Source organism: Schistocerca nitens, chromosome 12 (assembly GCF_023898315.1).
Source record: "Schistocerca nitens isolate TAMUIC-IGC-003100 chromosome 12, iqSchNite1.1, whole genome shotgun sequence".
Lineage (NCBI taxonomy): Eukaryota > Metazoa > Arthropoda > Insecta > Orthoptera > Acrididae > Schistocerca > Schistocerca nitens.
The window spans coordinates 175883313-175904587 of NC_064625.1; the positions used below are offsets into that span (position 1 = coordinate 175883313).

At 42.4% G+C, this 21275-nt stretch overlaps 1 protein-coding gene across 1 annotated transcript in view; it reads right to left on the reverse strand.

The window, feature by feature from the left end:
* Positions 1–12486: 12486 nt before the first annotated feature.
* LOC126214992 (serine/threonine-protein kinase 11-interacting protein) overlaps positions 12487–21275 on the reverse strand; it is a 204910-nt gene continuing 196121 nt past the window's right edge. Inside the window, exons 20-22 of the mRNA XM_049941622.1 lie at positions 19247–19399; positions 16810–16955; positions 12487–13341 (exon numbers count right to left, since the gene is read on the reverse strand). Of these exons, the coding sequence (XP_049797579.1) occupies positions 13153–13341; positions 16810–16955; positions 19247–19399 (488 nt within the window). The 3' untranslated portion in view covers positions 12487–13152. The remainder of the gene's footprint in view (positions 13342–16809; positions 16956–19246; positions 19400–21275) is intronic.

Below are 21275 nucleotides of genomic sequence, written 5' to 3' on the forward strand. Positions count from 1 at the left end.
TCCCACATAGAAAGCTTCACAGTGTAGGCAGGTCAGTTGGTAAATCACGTGGGTGCTTTCACACGTGGCTCTGCCTTTGATCGTGTACACCTTCCGGGTTACAGGACTGGAGTAGGTGGTAGTGGGAGGGTGCATTGGACAGGTTTTACACCGGGGGCGGTTACAAGGGTAGGAGCCAGAGGGTAGGGAAGGTGGTTTGGGGATTTCATAGGGATGAACTAAGAGGTTACGAAGGTTAGGTGGATGGCGGAAAGACACTCTTGGTGGAGTGGGGAGGATTTCATGAAGGATGGATCTCATTTCAGGGCAGGATTTGAGGAAGTCGTATCCCTGCTGGAGAGCCACATTCAGACCCTGTTCCAGTCCCGGAAAGTATCCTGTCACAAGTGGGGCACTTTTGTGGTTATTCTGTGGGAGGTTCTGGGTTTGAGGGGATGAGGAAGTGGCTCTGGTTATTTGCTTCTGTACCAGGTCGGGAGGGTAGTTGTGGGATGTGAAAGCTGTTGTCAGGTTGTTGGTGTAATGGTTCAGGGATTCCGGACTGGTGCAGATTCGTTTGCCACGAAGACCTAGGCTGTAGGGAAGGGACCGTTTGATGTGGAATGGGTGGCAGCTGTCATAATGGAGGTACTGTTGCTTGTTGGTGGGTTTGATGTGGACGGACGTGTGAAGCTGGCCATTGGACAGATGGAGGTCAACGTCAAGGAAAGTGGCATGGGATTTGGAGTAGGACCAGGTGAATCTGGTGGAACAAAAGGAGTTGTGGTTGGAGAGGAAATTCTGCAGTTCTTCTTCACTGTGAGTCCAGATCATGAAGATGTCATCAATAAATCTGTACCAAACTTTGGGTTGGCAGGCCTGGGTAACCAAGAAGGCTTCCTCTAAGCGACCCATGAATAGGTTGGCATACGAGGGGGCCATCCTGGTACCCATGGCTGTTCCCTTTAATTGTTGGTATGTCTGGCCTTCAAAAGTGAAGAAGTTGTGGGTCAGGATGAAACTGGCTAAGGTAATGAGGAAAGAGGTTTTAGGTAGGGTGGCAGGTGATCGGCGTGAAAGGAAGTGCTCCATCGCAGCGAGGCCCTGGACGTGCGGAATATTAGTGTATAAGGAAGTGGCACCATCAATGAAGGCCTGTGCTGTGATAGTGCCACGCAAAACAACAAGGGGTGCAAGTCCCCTCCACGAAAAACATGACCATACCATAACGCCATCGCCTCCGACTTTTACTGTTGGCACTACACACGCAGGCAGATGACGTTCAACGGGCACTCGCCATACCCACACCCTGCCATCGGATCGCCACAATGTGTACCGTGATTTGACACTCCACACAACATTTCTTCACTGTTCAATCATCCAATGTTTACGCTCCTTATACCGAGCGATGCATTACTGGCGTGATGAGCAGCCGCTCGACCGTGAAATCCAAGTTTTCTCACCTTCTGCCTAACTGTCGTAGTACTTGCAGAGGATCCTGATGCGGTTTGGAATTCCTGTGTGATGGCCTGGATAGATGTCACCTATTACACATTAGACTCTCTTCAACTGTTGGCGGTCTCAGTCAACAGACGAGGTTGGCCTTTTGTGCTGTACGTGTCCCTTCATGTTACCACTTCACTATTACATCAGAAACAATGGACCGAGGGATGTTGAGGATTGTGGAAATTTCGCGTACAGACGTATGAGACAAGTGACAACCTGTCACCCGACCACGTTCGAAGTCCGTGAGTTCTGCGGAGTGCCCCATTCTGCTCTCTCATGATGTCTAATTTTTATTGAGGTTGCTGATATGGAGTACCTGGGAGTACAGTACACCTAATATGAAAAACATATGTTTTTGCGGGTGTCTGGATACTTTTGGTCACACAGTGTATGTACTGTCTAACTGACTACACAGAATGAAATTCGCAAGGATTTTATAGCATGGTATCGATACGCCCCTTGCTAGCTGTGAGGTGAAACTGCACTGCAGTGTCCTAATTTCATCCACTGGTCACCAATGTATACATTTTTGCATTTTCCATTGATACTAGTGTGAATATCAACTTGTGACCAACTTGTGCAACTCCTTCATGGTGCTTTTATGTTGTTAAAAAAAAATGGTTCAAATGGCTCTGAGAACTATGGGACTTAACATCTATGGTCATCAGTCCCCTAGAACTTAGAACTACTTAAACCTAACTAACCTAAGGACATCACACAACACCCAGCCATCACGAGGCAGAGAAAATCCCTGACCCCGCCGGGAATCAAACCCGGGCGTGGGAAGCGAGAATGCTACCGCACGACCACGAGATTCGGGCTTATGTTGTTCCTCAGAGTGTATTCTGAAAATGAAACATGCAACGAGTATTGTCAAAAAAATTGTGAATTCAATTCGCTCACAAGCACAACACAGGACAAATTTAGAGAGTCCTATGGAGACATGCTACTGCATACCAAAGTTTGGTGGCTGAGTTGATGCGTGGTTCTAAACAGATTTAGAGAATTTCTGCTAGTGATAAAATCTTTTGTGGATGAAACAGAGGAACATTACGCACAACTGTATGATTTGAGGTTATTGCTGGATCTGGAATTTGTATCTGATATGACAGTTAAACACTGAATAAGTTAAACGAGGAACTCTAAGGAAAAAACTAAACAGTCATAACTCTTACGTCTTCTGTAAAGAATTTCATGTAAACCTGACTTTTGGATAGCACAGTTACAGAAATTAAATGCAAAACACTTTACTCTAATGCAGTCTGCACTCTTGTATCACCGAACACCATTGGATCCAGAAGCTGCAAATAAGTATGTGGCTAACCGCACAACATTAAAGACAGAGTTTGAAAACCGATTTTTAGATTGCAAGGCAAAGAAACCTGTTGTAACTTTCATGCCTCAACCTTTCCAAAAAGTGGACGTTGAAGATATTTCAAGTAAAATGGGTGCTTCCAGAATGAAGGTAGGAGACGAGGTACTGGCAGAAGTAAAGCTGTGAGGACGGGGCGTGAGCCTTGCTTGGGTAGTGTAGTGTTTCCTTTCCTCGGGGTTCTGCCGTGAAAATATAAAATAGAAAATCTGATTGGGTTTTGAATTTTGGTGGAATAAGTTACGGATAAGGCGGACTTCATATTACTGATTGAGATCGTGCTGTAATTTGACCGTGCATGGCAGACCGGGTCGGCAACACTACAAAAAGCGACTGTATGGAAATAGCATCAGAAACTGATTGAAATTTACCTTACAATCTTGTTAGAAACGCAGTACTAATTACAATATAGTCTTCATGGCTGTCCTCCTAATTTCTCTTGTAGGACAACCCATCTTTCACTTTTCTCCGTCTGTTGAAAACTTCTTCAAGTTGTCACTGTCATGATCAATTTACAAATTTGGCGATAATCACCTCGAATCACTATTGAAACAACCTCGCTTTGTAATATAATTTTAATTTCCACCCAAAAGCACATTCAACACAGCGCCGAAAAATACACGTCTTTCGTATGAAGATAAGAGAGAGAGTAATCAATTAGTTGTTAAAAAACAAACACCTACGCAAAAGTAAAAAAAAAGGAACAAAATTATTTATAAAAATCGGTCGCTGGCGCAGTGCTCTTCTGCATGCGCAATCGTGAATTATATCTTTGTATTGGCGGAGGCGCGGTAGTCAAAGTACCATTACAGTAGCTCAGATGGTAGAGCACTTGCCCGCGAAAGGCAAAGGCCCCGAGTTCGAGTCTCAGTCTGGCACACAGTTTTAATCTGCCAGGAAGTTTCTAAATGGGTGCTCTTTTCTCCTGTAGTGAGGTTGAACTAAAAGAGGAAATAATTCAGTTTCAAAATAGCATTTCCTTAAAGTCAGAATACAATGAAGATAACTTGTGGAATTTAGTATATGTAAAAACCTACCCTAACACTGTAAAGGTGTGCAGTGGCCCAGTGTAATGTTAAGCTCCCTCTATACAGCTTAAGCATTTTTGTGGACTTACTTGTTGAAGAATGCTGGTTCTGCTTTTTGCAGCGCCGATATCCTCTGCTAGCACCGGACACTCCTCCGAAGATTTCACTGCTAGGAAGGGGAAATTTTCACTCTCTCTTTCTTTTCTTATTTAAAAATACGCTACTCATGGAATATCATTCAATGTACCAGAACATATTTATTTCCACTTTGTACAACTAAACTTTATGACGTAAGCCCACACATTACCGGGCACCCAAGATCAATTAATTACACATTTTTGAACACAATTAATACATAAGCTTTTACCGTGGCTGACTATCCACGTCCAGTCCACGTACTCTCAACAGCAGTTCAACGTCTACTAAAACAGTCACTGTCTCGAGTCTCTCCATTTGTTTTTCAACAATACAAAGCAACATTACTCTTTGCAGTCGGCCACGGAGCTTCCGGGCCGTATCTGTTTCTCCCTTCCGGTTTCCCCTGCACAAACAATAAATGGGTGAAGTATCCCGTGCTCATCCTTAGGCCCTGCTTTAAAATAACACGTGTTCGAAACGGCTGGAACACAAGTGTCTCCAGACTTTTGTAAAATTCTGGGGGCACTACACGTGCCATCATATGTTTTATCATCTTTTGGATGAACGTATCTACGTGAGGTAGTGTTGTCAATAATGAGCTTGGTGAAATCTTAACTGTAAAAATAAATTGGCTGGTACTCATCTTCCAGACTGTGTAAGCAAACTATTCTGGGTATCCACATCTGTCAAAAGGCACAATATTAGGAAGAATTCCAGTAACAGCTGGTAAAATTGTTGTTTATTGAAATACATTCAGTTTTGTGGCCTAAAGCAGCATCGTCAGGTGCAACAGTGTTAAAATGTCTCTGGCGTACACATCGCTCCTAGTCAAAATTTACTGGCCAGTAAATATTGTCAAAACTATGGTAGATAAAAGGTAACAAAGACGTGCTCCATTCATTTAGGACAAACTGCTCCATCATTTGGGACAAATTGCTGTCTGAAATGAATGGAGTACGTCTTTGTTACTTTTCGTTTGCCACAGTATTAACGATATTTACTGAATAGCAAAATTGGACTTGGAGTGATGGGTATGCCAATGACCTTTTAACATTGTTGTATCTGATTTGGCCACAAAATTAGTTATGTTTCAATAAACAACAACTTTACCTGCTGTTAGTGGAATTCTCCCCAACGTAAAGATTGTGTAAGGTCAGATATGAGAAATTATTCACTAGATCGTAATTAACTTGCCAATGATATGTAAGTCAAGTATTTGAATAAACTTTTTTCAGCATTTTGATGGTGTATATTTCAATTTTTTGACATGGTTAATATATTGAAAATTAAGTTAAGCAACTTTTGATGAGAGAAAATTACCTTTTATGTATTTTGTGTGATTAAAATGATTAATTTTGGCTGCAGTGTTGTTTTGGGCTTAAACCTTCATGAATTTTTACTCAGTAGATTTCTGTCTAAACAGACTAAATTGCATGTAGAAGATCTTAAGCCCAGCAATGAAGAGCACCTCTGGTGTAGACTAACACCTGGTGCAGTGTGACTTTCTTCATTGGACATTATTAAGTAATCTTGAGAACATGATTTATCCTCCAGGTGTGGACTGGCCCAAGCAAGTTTCCAATTTTCCCTAACTACCAGAAAAGTAGATCTTGCCAAAATCTGTATATTTTATTTCTTGTTTCTCAGGAAGAAATTCGAGAAATTACGTCGGAACCAGTTTGATCCTACTCGACGGATTTTAGCCACTACGACTGCCAACGTGTTGGCATCGCCCAGTGAAATAAATATTATTCGGCCCAGTTTCAGTACTACTTTTCTTCTAGCACACTGTCAGAATCCAACACTGCAATTAAAAAAAAAAAAAAAAAAAAAAAAATGACAATCATCTTTCAATCTCGGAACATAGGCTCCTTCCCTCGCTCTGTGCAGTCCGATCAGTGTTTGCACGTCAGTGTGATTTCTGCTCGGCATCTGGAGCGTGAGGACACGTCTGTATCTCATTTGTGGCCACGACCGTGGAGGTCGAGCATAGCAAAATTACGAGGGCGATCAAAAAGATTCCGTTCAAAAGCCGTACAGTCCAGAACGGGTACGCCAATGGGGCAAAATCACTGCGAGCATCGAGGCAATCGTCCCACCGATGCACTAGGTCTGAGGCACTCTTTTGGTATAACACCGTGTCCTGCTGTGTTAAGAAGTCTGTAGCTGCCGCACACCCTCGTCGGACAGGAACAGTCGACACTTCGAGGCCTTTTTAAGGGACAGAAGATGTGACAACGGCACAGGGAGAGATCGGGACTATAAGGTGAGTGCTCGAGTGTCTCCCACTCGAGTCGGCATAACTTCTGCGTGACGACATTCCCGATACAGGGACGTACATTAGCGTGAAGCGGCAGCACCTGTCATCACACTTTTCCCAGAAGTTTTGCCTTAATTTCACACACATTCTCCATTCTATAACAGATGTCATCCGGTGTGTGTCCTTTGGCAGCCGAGAAAAGAACAACAGCACGTCAGTCCTGTTTGGACGCATTTGGTAATAATGACACCACAGTTCACGTTTCCGCATTTACCCGACGTGTGTCGAGAAAGACACAGTGCCGCACTAATCCCTTACCTGTGAGTCAGTGTTCGTATAACCACAATGGAGTCCCACTGTGTTGCAGCAACAGCCTCGAATGGAATATTTTAGATTGCCTCTTATATTAATTGAAATGTAGTTCTGGATCATTTCTGGTCACGTCGGCAATTGTACGAGCCAGTGAGAGCACTGCTTTTCCGTGTCCATTTCTTTCCTTGGCTGATAAGTGTATTTCCCCAGCTGAGATGAAACCTACAGAATTGGCTATCTTCCACACGTCTCTGTGTGGTGATTTCAACTGACCAGCCAGGTAACATAGTTTAAACTAATTTATCTGGAAATAAATAGTCTTTAATGCCTACATGGAGCTCTAATGGCCACGGTCGAGTGTGATACACTAATTGAAAACGAGTAATGAGGCACAAAACTAGTGCACGTCACAATCATTGCTTGTGACATCCATTACGAGACTTGTGTTTACTAGCGTGGATACCATTATAAAAACTTCCTGTTCAATCAAAAAGATTTACCTAACTTATCAAATTGCCAGGATCTCTGTTTTAGTGGAAATTTGTCACATTTTCACTCTTCGCAAAAAAAATGACCGAAGAAAAATTTTCATTTTCGATTATGATCTCGTCTTGCCCTCTCGTCTTCCACTGGGTCACTATACCGTGTAATAATCAGATAAATAATCTTCCACCATCACTCTACAGTTTCGCTAGGCGATTCAATACCCCGGCTGTAGTAGTCAGGAGTGAGAAAGGAAATCGTATGAAAAAAAGGCAATCTAGACACATTTTATGTCAGTTCAGTTTAATAATATCCTTCATGCTTAACAACAACAAAATGTGACCTCAATGTAGCAGCATATACATAAATATATATAAAACTTGAAATAACAATAAACTTTAAAAAAATGGAAAAAGAAATCTTATAGTTTTGATTCTCAAAAACTGTACCACATTTCATTATTAAGACGGCAAAAAATATATTGTTATAGTCTTTGGAAGAACAAAGTGTATTAAAGATACTAACAAAATTGCACTCCACATTGATATGTTTATAAGACTATCACAAAATGGCACTCCGAGCATACGGGAGAACTAGCTGCACAGTGACAGTCGTAGTGAGATTCACTTCATTCCTGGACTAATTAGAGGTTTCGGACTGTGGGCTCCAATGCAGTGCGCACCTGACAGCTCGGGACAGATCCGGCAACATTTCTACTTATGGTACTGTCGATCCTGTATAGAAACAGAAATCCTAAGAAATTGTCGCATTTTAATACCCTCTTCTCAGGCAAGACGTCCGCCACACAGGAGATATATTTTTTTAAAATCTTATCCAGTTTAGAAAAATATAAAATCCTTTTCAAACGAAAAAAAAATTAGGATCCGACACGGAGAGAATGTCGGCTGAATTATTTTCTGTGTTACTGTCCTGGCATACACATTAAATAATTTACAGGAACAGTAGAAACATATCTTTGGAAGACCTGACAGTGATTTAAACTGTCACTCTGTCAAGTGCGAGTCTGTCGTCTTACTGCTACACCAGTGTCTTCAACATCTCTCGCCTCAGAACAAAAAGTCACGTAACCAAACTATCAGTCTTAGAGATTCTCTACGCGGATGATGTATGCATGATGGCTAATTCTTGCGAAACTCTTCAGACTTACATAAATCTGCTAAATGCCTCCTGCAGAAGATTTGGCTTAGCCATTAGCATCACTAACATGCAAGTTCTCAAACAGCCACTTAGAGGTCTTAATGCAGATGACTCCAGTATTGAGATAAATAACAAACCCTTGCAAAATGTGTCAAATTTCAAATACCTGGGAAGCCAAATTAGAAGTGACAACAGCCTGACAACGGAAATCGCAGCGCGTATAGCCAGCGCAGCCTCAGCCTTCGGTAAGCTTAATGACCGAGTATGAAAATCACATGATCTCAAACTACAAACAAAAATTGCAGTCTACAAAGCAGTAGTATTATCCACCTTACTCTACGCCTCGGAAACCTGGTGCTGTTACAAAGCTGACATTAAGAAGCTAGATAAATTTCATCTTCGATGTCTGAGATCAATTCTGCGCATCAAATGGGAAGACTGTGTCCCAAACACGGAGATTTTGCGCCGCGTGAAACTGGCCGGTATTGAAGCTTTAATAATGAAACATCAACTGAGATGGAGTGGTCACATAGTACGCATGGATGACAGTAGGCTACCTAAAGCGGTGTTCTACTCGCAGCTCTCGTGCGGGAAGAGGAGGAAAGGTGGTCAACACCTGCGATATAAAGACACCATTAAACGCCACCTTGCAGCCTGTGGCATTCCAAGCAACCGTTGGGAGTAGCTAGCATTGCGCCGATCGGAGTGGCGATCAACTGTACATAAGAGCATCGAACAATTCGAGCAAAAGCGTCTAATGAACCTGGATGCTAAAAGAGAGCTCCGAAAATCTCAGCTCAAGCCTGTCTACACGTACACTTACAACTCTGCTGGTCAACTTCACTGTGCTTCATGCAACAGGATATTCAAAGCGAAATTCGGATTCGCGAGCCACATCCGAGCCTACCACAACAAGGACAGAGAAGACTGACGGAGTCGCTGTCGCCGGACACGGCGAGGAGGACATCTCTCTCTCACTTTGATCGGTAGTTTTGTTTTCGAGTGCTCCCACACAACGAGAAATGGAATTTACAGTTTTGTACAAAAATATGTTTACCCAACACCTGTATAACATAGATAGTCAATAAATTTACAGAACTTCCACCGCCACAAATTTATCATGGGACGACATCCTACGTTTCCAATAGAGGTGTCTCCATAGTCGATTTGCTACCGAACATTTGCTGTATTCCTTCGGCCACTGTAAATGTGTGTGAACAATTGCAGCATGACAATTTATGTTCGACAGATTGTGTCTCAATATGTGCTTGTGTAAACTTACATAGTACTCAGGAAATGAAATTATAAATCCCCAAACTTGTCATGCTCTAAGAAAAGAGTGAATGCAGTAGTTGTTATAGAGAAAGAGATTTTTCAGCAGTGAACCCAGAACCTGACCTTTGTCGAGGTGAAAAAAAATTTGAGTATTATTATTATTATTATTATTATTATTATTGGGTGGTTTTATGTTTCCTCTACTCGGTAGTGGTTGCATTGCAAGTTGCCATTAATCTTTTAACTCTGCCGTGGAATTCAGAAGTGGTCAATTCCTTCCTCACATTCCACACACAGAGGCTGCGGAAAATGTCCGACCCGTCCACAACAAAAATCAGTAGCAGTTAAGACAAGTGAAGCTGGCTCACACTTTCAGCTGCACCCACTTTTTGAACTATAGGCTTAATTTGAGGGAGAAATTTCTGAGAATGTACTTTTAGAGCTCAGCATTGTATGGCAGTGAGACATGGGCTGTGGGAAAACTGGAACAGAAGAGAACAGAAGTATTTGAGATGTGCTGTCACAGAAGAATGTTAAAATTAGGTGGAATGTAAGGTAAAAATAAGGAGGTTCTCCTCAGAATTGGCGAGGAAAGGTATATATGGAAAACACAGAGAAGAAGAAACAGAATGATAGGACATCTGTTAAGACGTCAAGGAATAACTTCCGTTGTACTAGAGGGAACTCTAGAGAGTGAAATCTGTAGAGGAAGACAGAGATTGGAATACATGCAGTAAATAAGTGAGGACATAGGTTGCCAGTGGTACTCTGATATGAAGAGGTTGGCACAGGAGAGGAATTTGTAGTGATAGAGAGAGAGAGAGAGAGAGAGAGAGAGAGAGAGAGAGAGAGAGAGAGAGGAAGGAGGAGAAGAAGAAGAAAAATTTGTGGTGAGGCTATTTAACTGTAACTGATGGTGACAAATGAAGATCAGACTGCTAAATTTGTGGAATGGAAACCAAAGAAGTGCTGGAGAGGATATTGTCCATGCATGCTGTCAGAAAGTCTCATGTACCTAAGAGTGGAAAAAGAAGATGAGTTTTAGCACACAATCTCACTGCATCTTGAAAGAAGAGGATTAAGTAGTGTGAGGATAGTGACTAGCACACTAAACTATTTACAATTACTTTAATGAATTTTAGTGGTGCACATTTTGCTTTAGCGTGTGAACACAAAGGGTAGGTAGACATATGTGCTATCTGGTGTGAAAAATGCTACAGCTACAGACAGCAGACTGCATAGCGATTAAAACCACAGGAGCCACGGTTAACTGTAGAAAAGATGCCACTGACCGACAACCCAAAATTCTGTTAAACAAATATGAAACCTGAATGAGAAGAAGAATTTGTAGTGTAGAATTGTATTAAATAAATACAGAAAACATTTCTCTCAAAATACTGGGTCAATATTCTCAAGGACACATGATAGAAAGTAAAGGTAAAATTTGTAAGCTCTACGTGTGTCAGTGAATAACTCCAGGTAAAAGTCAGGATCCACTATGGGTCTGCTTAAAAATGCTCAATCTGGTCGGGAACTGTGTTACAGACTCCACGGACACTTTTGTATGCTCACATAGTTCTAATAGCAGAATCTCTACCAAAAATTGGAGAAAATATTAATGCTCGGTGGACGGGTCTGTAACGTAGAGGACTTACGAGTGAGTACGGCCAAAATGGAGTACACGTACTGCAACTTCTCGAGAACTGTCACTGAGTCTCAACTGCAGCTACACCTATACAGTGCCCTCATAACAGCGACAGGTAACTTTGGGTACCTCGGGTCGGTAATAACACCCACAGCTTCCACAGATAGAGACATAAAAAATGGTATAAACACCAGGCAGTCAAAATGGAGGTCATTAAAAGGAGTGCTCTTCGACGCAAAAATGCCGATCCGAGTCGAGGGGAAATACGTAAAAATGATCGACAAGACCATCTCTGAGATGCGGTTCACATTGTCGGGCCATGCACAAATCGGACGAACAGAAGCTACGGGCTACAGGTAAGGGTGCTAGGACAGTATGGAGATATAGTATAAAACAGCATGTACGAAGTTCACTGAAGACAGCAAACATAGCAAAAATTATAATTGCATAGGGTTCTGCAGCCAGTGTCGGTTGTGACAAAAAAGTTTTCCGAGTACGGTACCACGTCACAGTGTAAGAAACTATACTGGGGAACCCGACATTTTGCCCACGGTTACAGTGGCCGTCTTTTCGACTGTAGTCCTAGACGGAGGCCACTGTAACCGTGGGCAAAATGTCGGGTTCCCCAGTATAGTTTCTTACACTGTGACGTGGTACCGTACTCGGAAAACTTTTACGTCAACGGTGGGAAAGCTTCGACAGGACTGCCTACACTAGAACGGTGTGTCGCGTACTATGACAAGACGGCACCTGTTAAAAAAGAAGAGAGTTCGCAGATACCTACAGAATAGAACGACCTGGTAATGACGAGAAATAGAACGACCTGGTATTGACGAGACTGCACCTCAAAATGACGCAAATACGTTCAGAGCGGTGTAACAGGACTGCAAAGGGAGTCGACCCCGAGAGACACGGAGAATAAGGCACAGAAAAACAGCACTTGAGAGCAAAGAGACACCAAAACTTTGTCGTAATGAATAAAACGTCATCTATAAGCAATGAAAGAAGCAGTAAAATAGATCACTGGAAGCAGGAACTTGCTCTTTCTAGAAATTTCACAAGTGTTATGCAAATGGCTGAACTTTACAGGATGCTGAGCCTCGTTACATCTATGAAACATTTAGTGACACGATGTAAGCATCTGCAGTGCAGCACTACCTAAACTGTTTAAGTTTATGGGTTTACTTGGTTAAAAGGAAAGTTTTGGAAAGTGATGTTTATATTCAGACACATGACATTGACAAGGGTTAAGTCATCTGGATAGGTGCAACACAATGGGACAGCCATAGTGTTATTTCTTCCTTTAGTACTCCTTGCCTGTTGCGGGGAGGGGGGGCAAAAAAATCTTAAATCCTCCTAATATAATAAGAGGGAACCAGGACAGGGTTGAATGTACTAAAGAGAAAGGCTCTCTGTGAAACTAGATGCAACTAAAATATGACAACCAAAGGTACCTACTGCAGCAGAACAGCTGCCCACTAAATGAGAAGAGGTTTTCAGCCAGAAGCCTTTTCAGTAATTTTATTCTACTCTCCCGTTCCTTTCATCTGTGGCACAGGTAGCGCACAACTGTCCCCGGAGCCCACAAGTCACCTTTTCGCTTGCACACTGGATGCGGAATGACACATTCCAGCCGTAATGATATATATTGAGGGTATAGAACATATAACAACATTGGACTTGGACCTGTTAAAAGTTGACACAGAACTTCCAAACAAAAGCTGCACCTATTCTGTGATTATCTCACTACTTTGTCTTAAAAAAACTCTCTCTCAAACACACACACACACACACACACACACACACACACACACACACACACACACACACACACACACACACACACACCCCCTCTGCACGTACTACACATTTAACAAAATGATACATGGAAGATCTGACAGAGACTGGCAGGCAGCACATGGAAGATTAGAGAGTATTGCTCATTGCTTACACACACACAGACACGTGAGCAGTCCTGTGGACATCGTCAGCTGTGTTATCTGGACTGTCCAGACAGAGAGACCTGGAGGGGCAGTGAGAACAGCTGTTCCCACGGCGGCCGCACCGCGTCCAGGAGGGCCGACACGACGGCCGCACTGCCCATCCGGAGCACCCAGCGGATTTCTCGTGCGGTGCCGGACGACTCGTCCAGGAAGACCGGTGTAACCGTCTCCCCGTCCACTTCCTGGTGTAACAGACGGCACAGATTTCGAACAGGTGTAGCTGCCAGTTAATAAATACACCCAGATATATGAACAGTATATCCGTCGTGCAGTTTTAAGGCTTTTCTGTTATGCTACACTTTGCTGAGACTCAGGTTTTCCGTCAGGTACAGCAGTGTAGTGGTTAATAAAAAAAGAAAAGAAAATGTGGGGAGAAATGGTGAATAAAAAGGGGTTTTTAAAATCGTTAATGACCGTGAAAAAGGGAAAGAATGAAATGCAAATCGGACTTCGAATTACAGAAAAGCTATCGGACTTCGTGATTCGGAAAAGCTATCGTTGGGGTGGTCCTTGTGGCGTTTCTGAGCAAAAGTCAAACCAATTTCCACCACAAAAATTATTTGAAAGAGAACAGAGAATAACAAAATGTGATTAACAGGGGAAATGGCGTAGATAAGAGTACATTCATTACCATGTTAATATGTCTTCTCTCGTGCTGCGTTCAGGTCTTGTTGTCCAACAGTCTCCTGCTTCATTTCTGCATGAAAAAGTCGTAGCTGCTCCAAAATCTTGCAGTAAATTTCATCGTCCAGGAATTACTAATGTCTACGAATGAATACCATCTTGATATTGAATGCAATGTATTTTACGGCTGCTTCCAGCCTCCAAATTTCATACAAACTTCCACAATACTATAAGTCTGCACATCAATAAGTTTTTACGTCTTAATCAGACCAAGACTAACGAATAAGTTTTTACGTCTGAATCGTACCAAGACTAGCGAATAAGTTAAATTAAAAGAAAACAAAAAGACTTACAATTTTTGTACCTTCATTTTCTTATAAATATTTTCTCTGCCGTCGAGCGTTCATACAGCTATGACGGTATAATTTATATCTGAGGGAAAGAGTGTAGCACGGCAAAATTCAAAGTCCCACTACAGCAGTGCTCAAAAGTATTCTGTAGTTGCAGTGTTATGTTGTCAGTACTGTTTGCATTCAGCTAGAACATAGCATTGCAAGTACCGTGTCACTCCGTTGAGAGCTCTGTGTCACTGTGATTACGTATCTAGTAAATAAGAGAGGTTGTACGATGACAACATAAGTACGTAGCCCTTTATCTCAAAACTATTTTGTAATTTGGTTCAGTGGAATGGTGTAGCCAAGTTACTGTCAGTTAGACATTCGGACAGTGTTTTTTCATTTGTAGAAACAACTAGATTCGTGGCAAAACAAAAAGAATACTCAGTTTGTGAGAGACGAGATGTTTTACATGTTTTCATGAAATGAGTCACAGTCTAGTGCTGCTAGATAGTTTGGCTTATCACGATGGCTAATAAATGTGTGTAGTTGGTGGCAAAACAGGAAGAACAGTAGCCAATAAGCAGAGGCCAATCTGTCCTCAAAAACGACAAGATGAGAAGCCAGAGTGATTTGTAAGCAGTCAGCTCCTGACCGAGGAAAATTGGTTTGACAAATCAGGCACAATACGGAGCAGCACCCTGGATTTAACCTGTGTCTGTCTACTGCAAAACATCACCTAGTAGATTGTACGCGAGCACCAAATCAACCACTCAAAAATTCAAAAAACCGGAAGGTGAGAACAGTGTTTGCAAAGAAACATCAAACTCTGAATGCTACAGATCAGTCTAACATGTTATGCAGTGAGTAAAATAAATTTAATGTATTTTCTTCTGATGGTGTGCAATATATATGTCTACAAAAAACCAAAGGCACAACAGCAGGTAGCAGGTACCGACCACAAAGCACGGTGGCAGTAGCATCACGGAGTGTGGAAGTTTTTCTACATGAGGGGTCGATCCTCTCATTGAAACAGAAGGTGAAATGGATTGTTTCCTGTACAGTGACATTTTAGAAACGAATACGGTTCTGGATGGGAGAAAGAATACGCCACGTAATTGGATATTACAGCACGATTAATGTTCAAAATACACCTCGAGGCTTTTAATCCTCGAGCAGGCACACCCGTGTGTAAAGTGCGCCGGACAAAAATAACGGTTACATTGTTGTTTCACAACTGCAAACTCGTACCTATTCCTTCATTATTGCTTCAGGTGAAACAGTGATAAATTATGTTCTCGTACATACAAGTGAGGAGCAGTAATATAAAATATATTACTGTAGGCGAGAAAAAATTTACAATCCGTGCAAAAAAATGACCCCGATTACAAACTAGCAACATAATCGTACATTGAGGCAGTTGTCTATGTGATAATTAGTGATCGAATAAGCGGCTGGTGGGGATCTGCTGCAACTGCACTGCTTAATGCTTCGAGTGGGTCATTCCTGTCTCTGTAACACATATCTTTGGCAACAGAGTGTTATAATAAAAATTTATTTCATTGTTGTTTAATAAAACAGTGGTTTAGCTCATATTATGTAAGTTTATTTTTTTGACGTTTGCATAAAGTAAGACTAAACTGTGATTTTGAGCATACACGTTTAGCTCAGAAACATAAAGACAGCTATTTTATACACGCGTGCAAAGTGCAACACGCGCCCACTCGTGTTACGATAAAAGGCGCGCCAGCTTGCGAGTAAATGCGCTTGTCTGCTACTACACACTGCCTATATAAGAAGTGAATAGCAATGTATATTAATTCATACTGAACTCTGAAAATGTGGTTATTGTTCAAAAATAAATGAAAAACAAACCAAAAGACATCCAATTCCAGCCAGAACCTAATTAATACGGGCTGGACAACATATAAAGTTGATCGTCGGTAAAGCAGATGCCAGACTGAGATTCATTGGAAGAATCCTAAGGAAATGCAATCCGAAAACAAAGGAAGTAGGTTACAGTAAGCTTGTTCGCCCACTGCTTGAATACTGCTCACCAGTGTGGGATCCGTACCAGATAGGATTGATAGAAGAGATAGAGAAGATCCAACGGAGAGCAGCGCGCTTCGTTACAGGACGATTTAGTAATCGCGAAAGCTTTATGGAGATCATAGATGGAAGACTCTGAAGGAGAGACGCTCAGAAGCTCGGTACGGGGTTTTGTCGAAGTTTTGAGAACATACCTTCACCGAGGAGTCAAGCAGTATATTGTTCCCTCCTACGTATATCTCGCGAAGAGACCGTGAGGATAAAATCAGAGAGATTAGAGCCCACACAGAGGCATACCGACAATCCTTCTTTCCACGAACAATACGAGACTGGAATGGAAGGAAGAACCGATAGAGGTACTCAAGGTACCCTCCGCCACACACCGTCAGGTGACTCGCGGAGTATGGATGTAGATGTGGAAGGAAGAACCGATAGAGGTACTCAAGGTACCCTCCGCCACACACCGTCAGGTGGCTTGCGGAGTATGGATGTACATGTAGAGCAAGGACAAGGGTGAAATAAACACGACACTGAAGGTAAGGGACAGGGGGGCACACAGGAAGGGGGGCGGGGAGGCGGGAGGGAGCACAGCCCAGAGAGAGACAGAGCGCCCAGCGCCAGCTGCCATCGTGCCGCACTCACCACTTCCACCAGGTTGCTGATGCTCTGTGCCGCCCAGAGCTCGGGCGGCTTCCCGGAGGACGGCAGCAACCAGAGCAGCGAGTCGGTCGACAGCGACAGCGCCGACTCGCCGATCGCCAGTGTCCCCGAGCCCAGGCTGACGGTCCCTGCGGACGGCACGAATGTGATAGTCTTACGATATACGGGCTAATTATAAAGTCTGTGAAACATTTTAAAAAATCGGTACGGTAAACGGGTAAATGTAACGTAACAAATGCTACGGTACTCTGAGATGAACTCAAAAGAACGAATTCGCAAATTGCCATTACGGTTCCGCGCCAGATGTAGAATACTTCGGAATGGATGAAAATTTACGCCGGACCGAGACTCGAACCCGGATTTTCGACTTGTCCCCGGGGGTCGCCTGGGCCGCTTAGGCTATCTGAGGGCTCGGTCTGTTCACGAAGAGTGGGAAACTCGAGTTCGAGTCCCGACCCGGCACGAACTTTCATTTGTTCTGAAATATTGCAAAAACGATGCAGAACCGTAATCACAAATTGTGCATTCGTTCTAAATCGGACAGGCTCGTCGACAGTCGGCACAGTTTCTCAAATACTGCACTGCGACAAACTCTCGAACATTTTTTCGAATGTGGTACTCGGCTAGGTAGTTTGTAGAAATACCGACGAGGGCACCGTCGGTCTTTTTCGGTGAAAACTGAGGTGAACAGGGCAGAGAATGCATTTGTGTGCTGCTATTGTGGCTCGTACAACAACTTGAACACTGACAGCAGAGATTTCATTTTCCAACAGGAGATTGTTCTCCAAGGTTTGCACAGCTGTGTGTGAGATAACAGGAACACTGTCAGACAGGCCGCATAGCCGTTGTCGACCCGTCACTTCTAGAATGACTGCTGTGGTTGACGGACTCGACGCCTCACAATTTTCCCTCGTCGGATATGTTCGGATACAGTGATTGCGTTCCACCTCTACCGTAGGATATATTACCTGTATTCGCAGTTGCAAATATGGATAACTTTCAGCTGTATAATGGAATGACAACAATGAAAATTTGTACAGGACAGGGACTCAAATGCAGATTTTCCGCTCGTTGTCACTTTACGATTTGGCTACCCAAACACAACTCACAGCCAGACCCACACTTCCGTATGTCGTCAACTGCGTGTCTACAACCTGCACTCGTAGATGCATTATGTATATTCCTATACAGGGGAGACATTTTACTTGAAAGTTGTTTGCCCGGTGTTGGCAGATGAATACGATACTACAGTGCCTGTGTGCAATTGCACTGTAGTGCAGTGACATGCAGGCATGCATCTCTGAAGAAACTTTGCATCATAATCTGGAATAACACGGGCACTGCAATATTGTATTGTATCTACCGCAGGATGACGATAACTCGTGACACTGTGCTCACGTAACATCACTCCCGATATGCCGGGTCGTTCACAGGCAGAACTGGACTACCGATTAGATGTGCACTGTGTGGCAGACAGTGGACAAGTGTGACATTTATATACCATACCGTTTGCTGCATTCTTCTTGGTCATCTACCTATACTGATTTTTTAAAGTGTTTTGTGGACTTTATAATTACACTGTATATTTTCTTACGTTATTAACACTAGCTTTCTGAGTAAATATTTCTCGTTCTGTCAAGAGAGAGAAAAAAGATAGAACTAAGCCAAAAATTATATATATATATATAAAAAGAAAGATGATGAGACTTACCAAACAAAAGCGCTGGCAGGTCGATAGACACACAAACAAACACAAATATACACACAAAATTCAAGCTTTCGCAACAAACTGTTGCCTCATCAGGAAAGAGGGGAAGGAGAGGGAAAGACGAAAGGATGTGGGTTTTAAGGGAGAGGGTAAGGAGTCATTCCAATCCCGGGAGCGGAAAGACTTACCTTAGGGGGAAAAAAGGACAGGTATACACTCGCACACACACACATATCCATCCACACATACAGACACAAGCAGACATGATGTCTGCTTGTGTCTGTATGTGTGGATGGATATGTGTGTGTGTGCGAGTGTATACCTGTCCTTTTTTCCCCCTAAGGTAAGTCTTTCCGCTCCCGGGATTGGAATGGCTCCTTACCCTCTCCCTTAAAACCCACATCCTTTCGTCTTTCCCTCTCCTTCCCCTCTTTCCTGATGAGGCAACAGTTTGTTGCGAAAGCTTGAATTTTGTGTGTATATTTGTGTTTGTTTGTGTGTCTATCGACCTGCCAGCGCTTTTGTTTGGTAAGTCTCATCATCTTTCTTTTTAGATATATTTTTTCCACGTGGAATGTTTCCCTCTGTTATATATATATATATATATATATATATATATATATATATATATATATATATATATATATATATATATTATTTAAACTGAAATTTATAATATCGAAAAAGATGGTGTAAAGCCACAGTACTCACCGGAGTCAGTGATGACACTGGCTGCCACGAAGAATGCCGCCACACGGACATCATCGTCTGGTCGGTCCGGAGTGGCCGCGAGACGCCTCACCGCATCCGTGTGCTGCTGCAGCGGCTCCCGCTCCACGCAGCACCCGTCCCCGAGACTGAGCCCTGTGACAGTCAGTACACCGACTTGACAAAAATATTACCACGGTGAAGGCGTAGCACTTTAAACACATTTAATAAATATTTTATTACTCCTGCTCCATTACAATGAAAGGCAAGCTATTTGTAATGGCCAGTTTTCCACCACTGAACCTGTGTCTATAATAGATACACTAGTCCAGAGCAAAGAAAACTAAGAAACCACTTGAGCTGCTTCCAGGTCTTCTTCAAATCCAAAGCATATCCAGTTTTCAGCCACAGCTAGCCATCTGAGGTCAGTGATAACAATATGCTGCACTCACTACGAGGCTCTCTTCTCCTGTGTGTTGTAACATAACTCCAACAGCATTCAGTATTCGTGAATAGAATACAAATGATAAATAATGCACAGAATACACAAATCCCACAGTGTAGTTTCGGTGGCCTGAGACTGCAGTCGTGTGCATGAGTTGCGTTCGCGTTTTTGTGTGTGTGTGTGTGTGTGTGTGTGTGTGTGTGTTGGCACCCTCTATTGTTGACAAAGGCGTTAATGGCCAAAAGCTTTATTTGTGACAGTCTTTTTGTTGTGCCTATCTGCGACTCAGCATCTCCGCTATATGGTGAGTAGCAGTTTTCCTTTTAATATTGTTAGAATACACAAACGTTTTATATTTGTAGTTAATCCTTTAATCCTTATTTTGATTTTTAGTTATACATTGTTATTTTCAATTTTGCTCTGTAATTTTTGCTTTTATTTATACTCTTTACTCATTAAATTCATAAACTAATAACGAAAACCAATAACAAGCATTCACATCACAGTGTATAATTAACGGTTACTTAATCCGTTTAATTTTCATAAAAGACATATGTCGTGTTAAAGTCTTGTTTATTCTAATTCTTGTGGGTAAATGTTAAAGCTCTTAATAAATAAGGAAAATGTTGATTCAAAAGAATTGTGAGATCAGAATGGGAGACACTGTAATTTGTGGGGGGAAAAGTCACGATCAAGACTTTTGATTTTAGACTATGAAATGTCACGTAATTTGTAATAAGAAGTCTGTCAGGAAAGTAATCAAACTGTAAGAATCTAAATATATCGTAATTTGAAAAAACCTAAAATGGAAGTCAACAGTCTAGGAAGTTGTATCAGCAAACGTGGATTTGATAGTTTTCCTCGTGTCAGTAACATGCTATATTTTGTACTGCATTGTAACAAAGAAGATCGGATTAAAATTAGCACGTTAACTGAAAACAACGATTACGGAAAACTGCAAACTTTGTTTATCGTACCTGGAATGAAAAAATTGCAGAAATACACAAATCCCAACTCGGTCATTGCATACGACTGAGGACCTCTGACACATTTCTTCAGTACAGACGATAAGTATCAATGTTACCACTTACGTAACAATATCCGTTTCATCACAGGAACATGTTAATACATACAATACTTACTAGAATGTTTTGCCAGTAAACTCAGTGGCCTAGTTAAAGTTTTTAGAATATTTAAAAATTCAGTTAAGTTTCTGATGAAACATTCGGCATTTATGTTCGAGTGTACACAGCGGACTCACAGCACTCCACTCGCCACCTAGATGTGGCACCCACAGTGCCCCCACTCTCGACACGCACTGGCGAACCGGGCACATGGATGACTCGATAAGCCGTCTACACGTATCCTGCTCACTGTTGTCAGAAGTAAAGTAAGTGGCAACTGTCGGGTTTCTGGTCGAGGGGAGGTGGGCAGTAATTTTGAAACGGTGACATTCCGTTCACGTGCCAACACAGTACGCACAAGTGAGTGATGTCAGAAACAAACTACAACAGTCGGCGAAACACTGCAGCCGAACAGCTCGCAGGCCGAGTGAGCAGGGGGGAGACGGACCGGACTCGCTCCTGC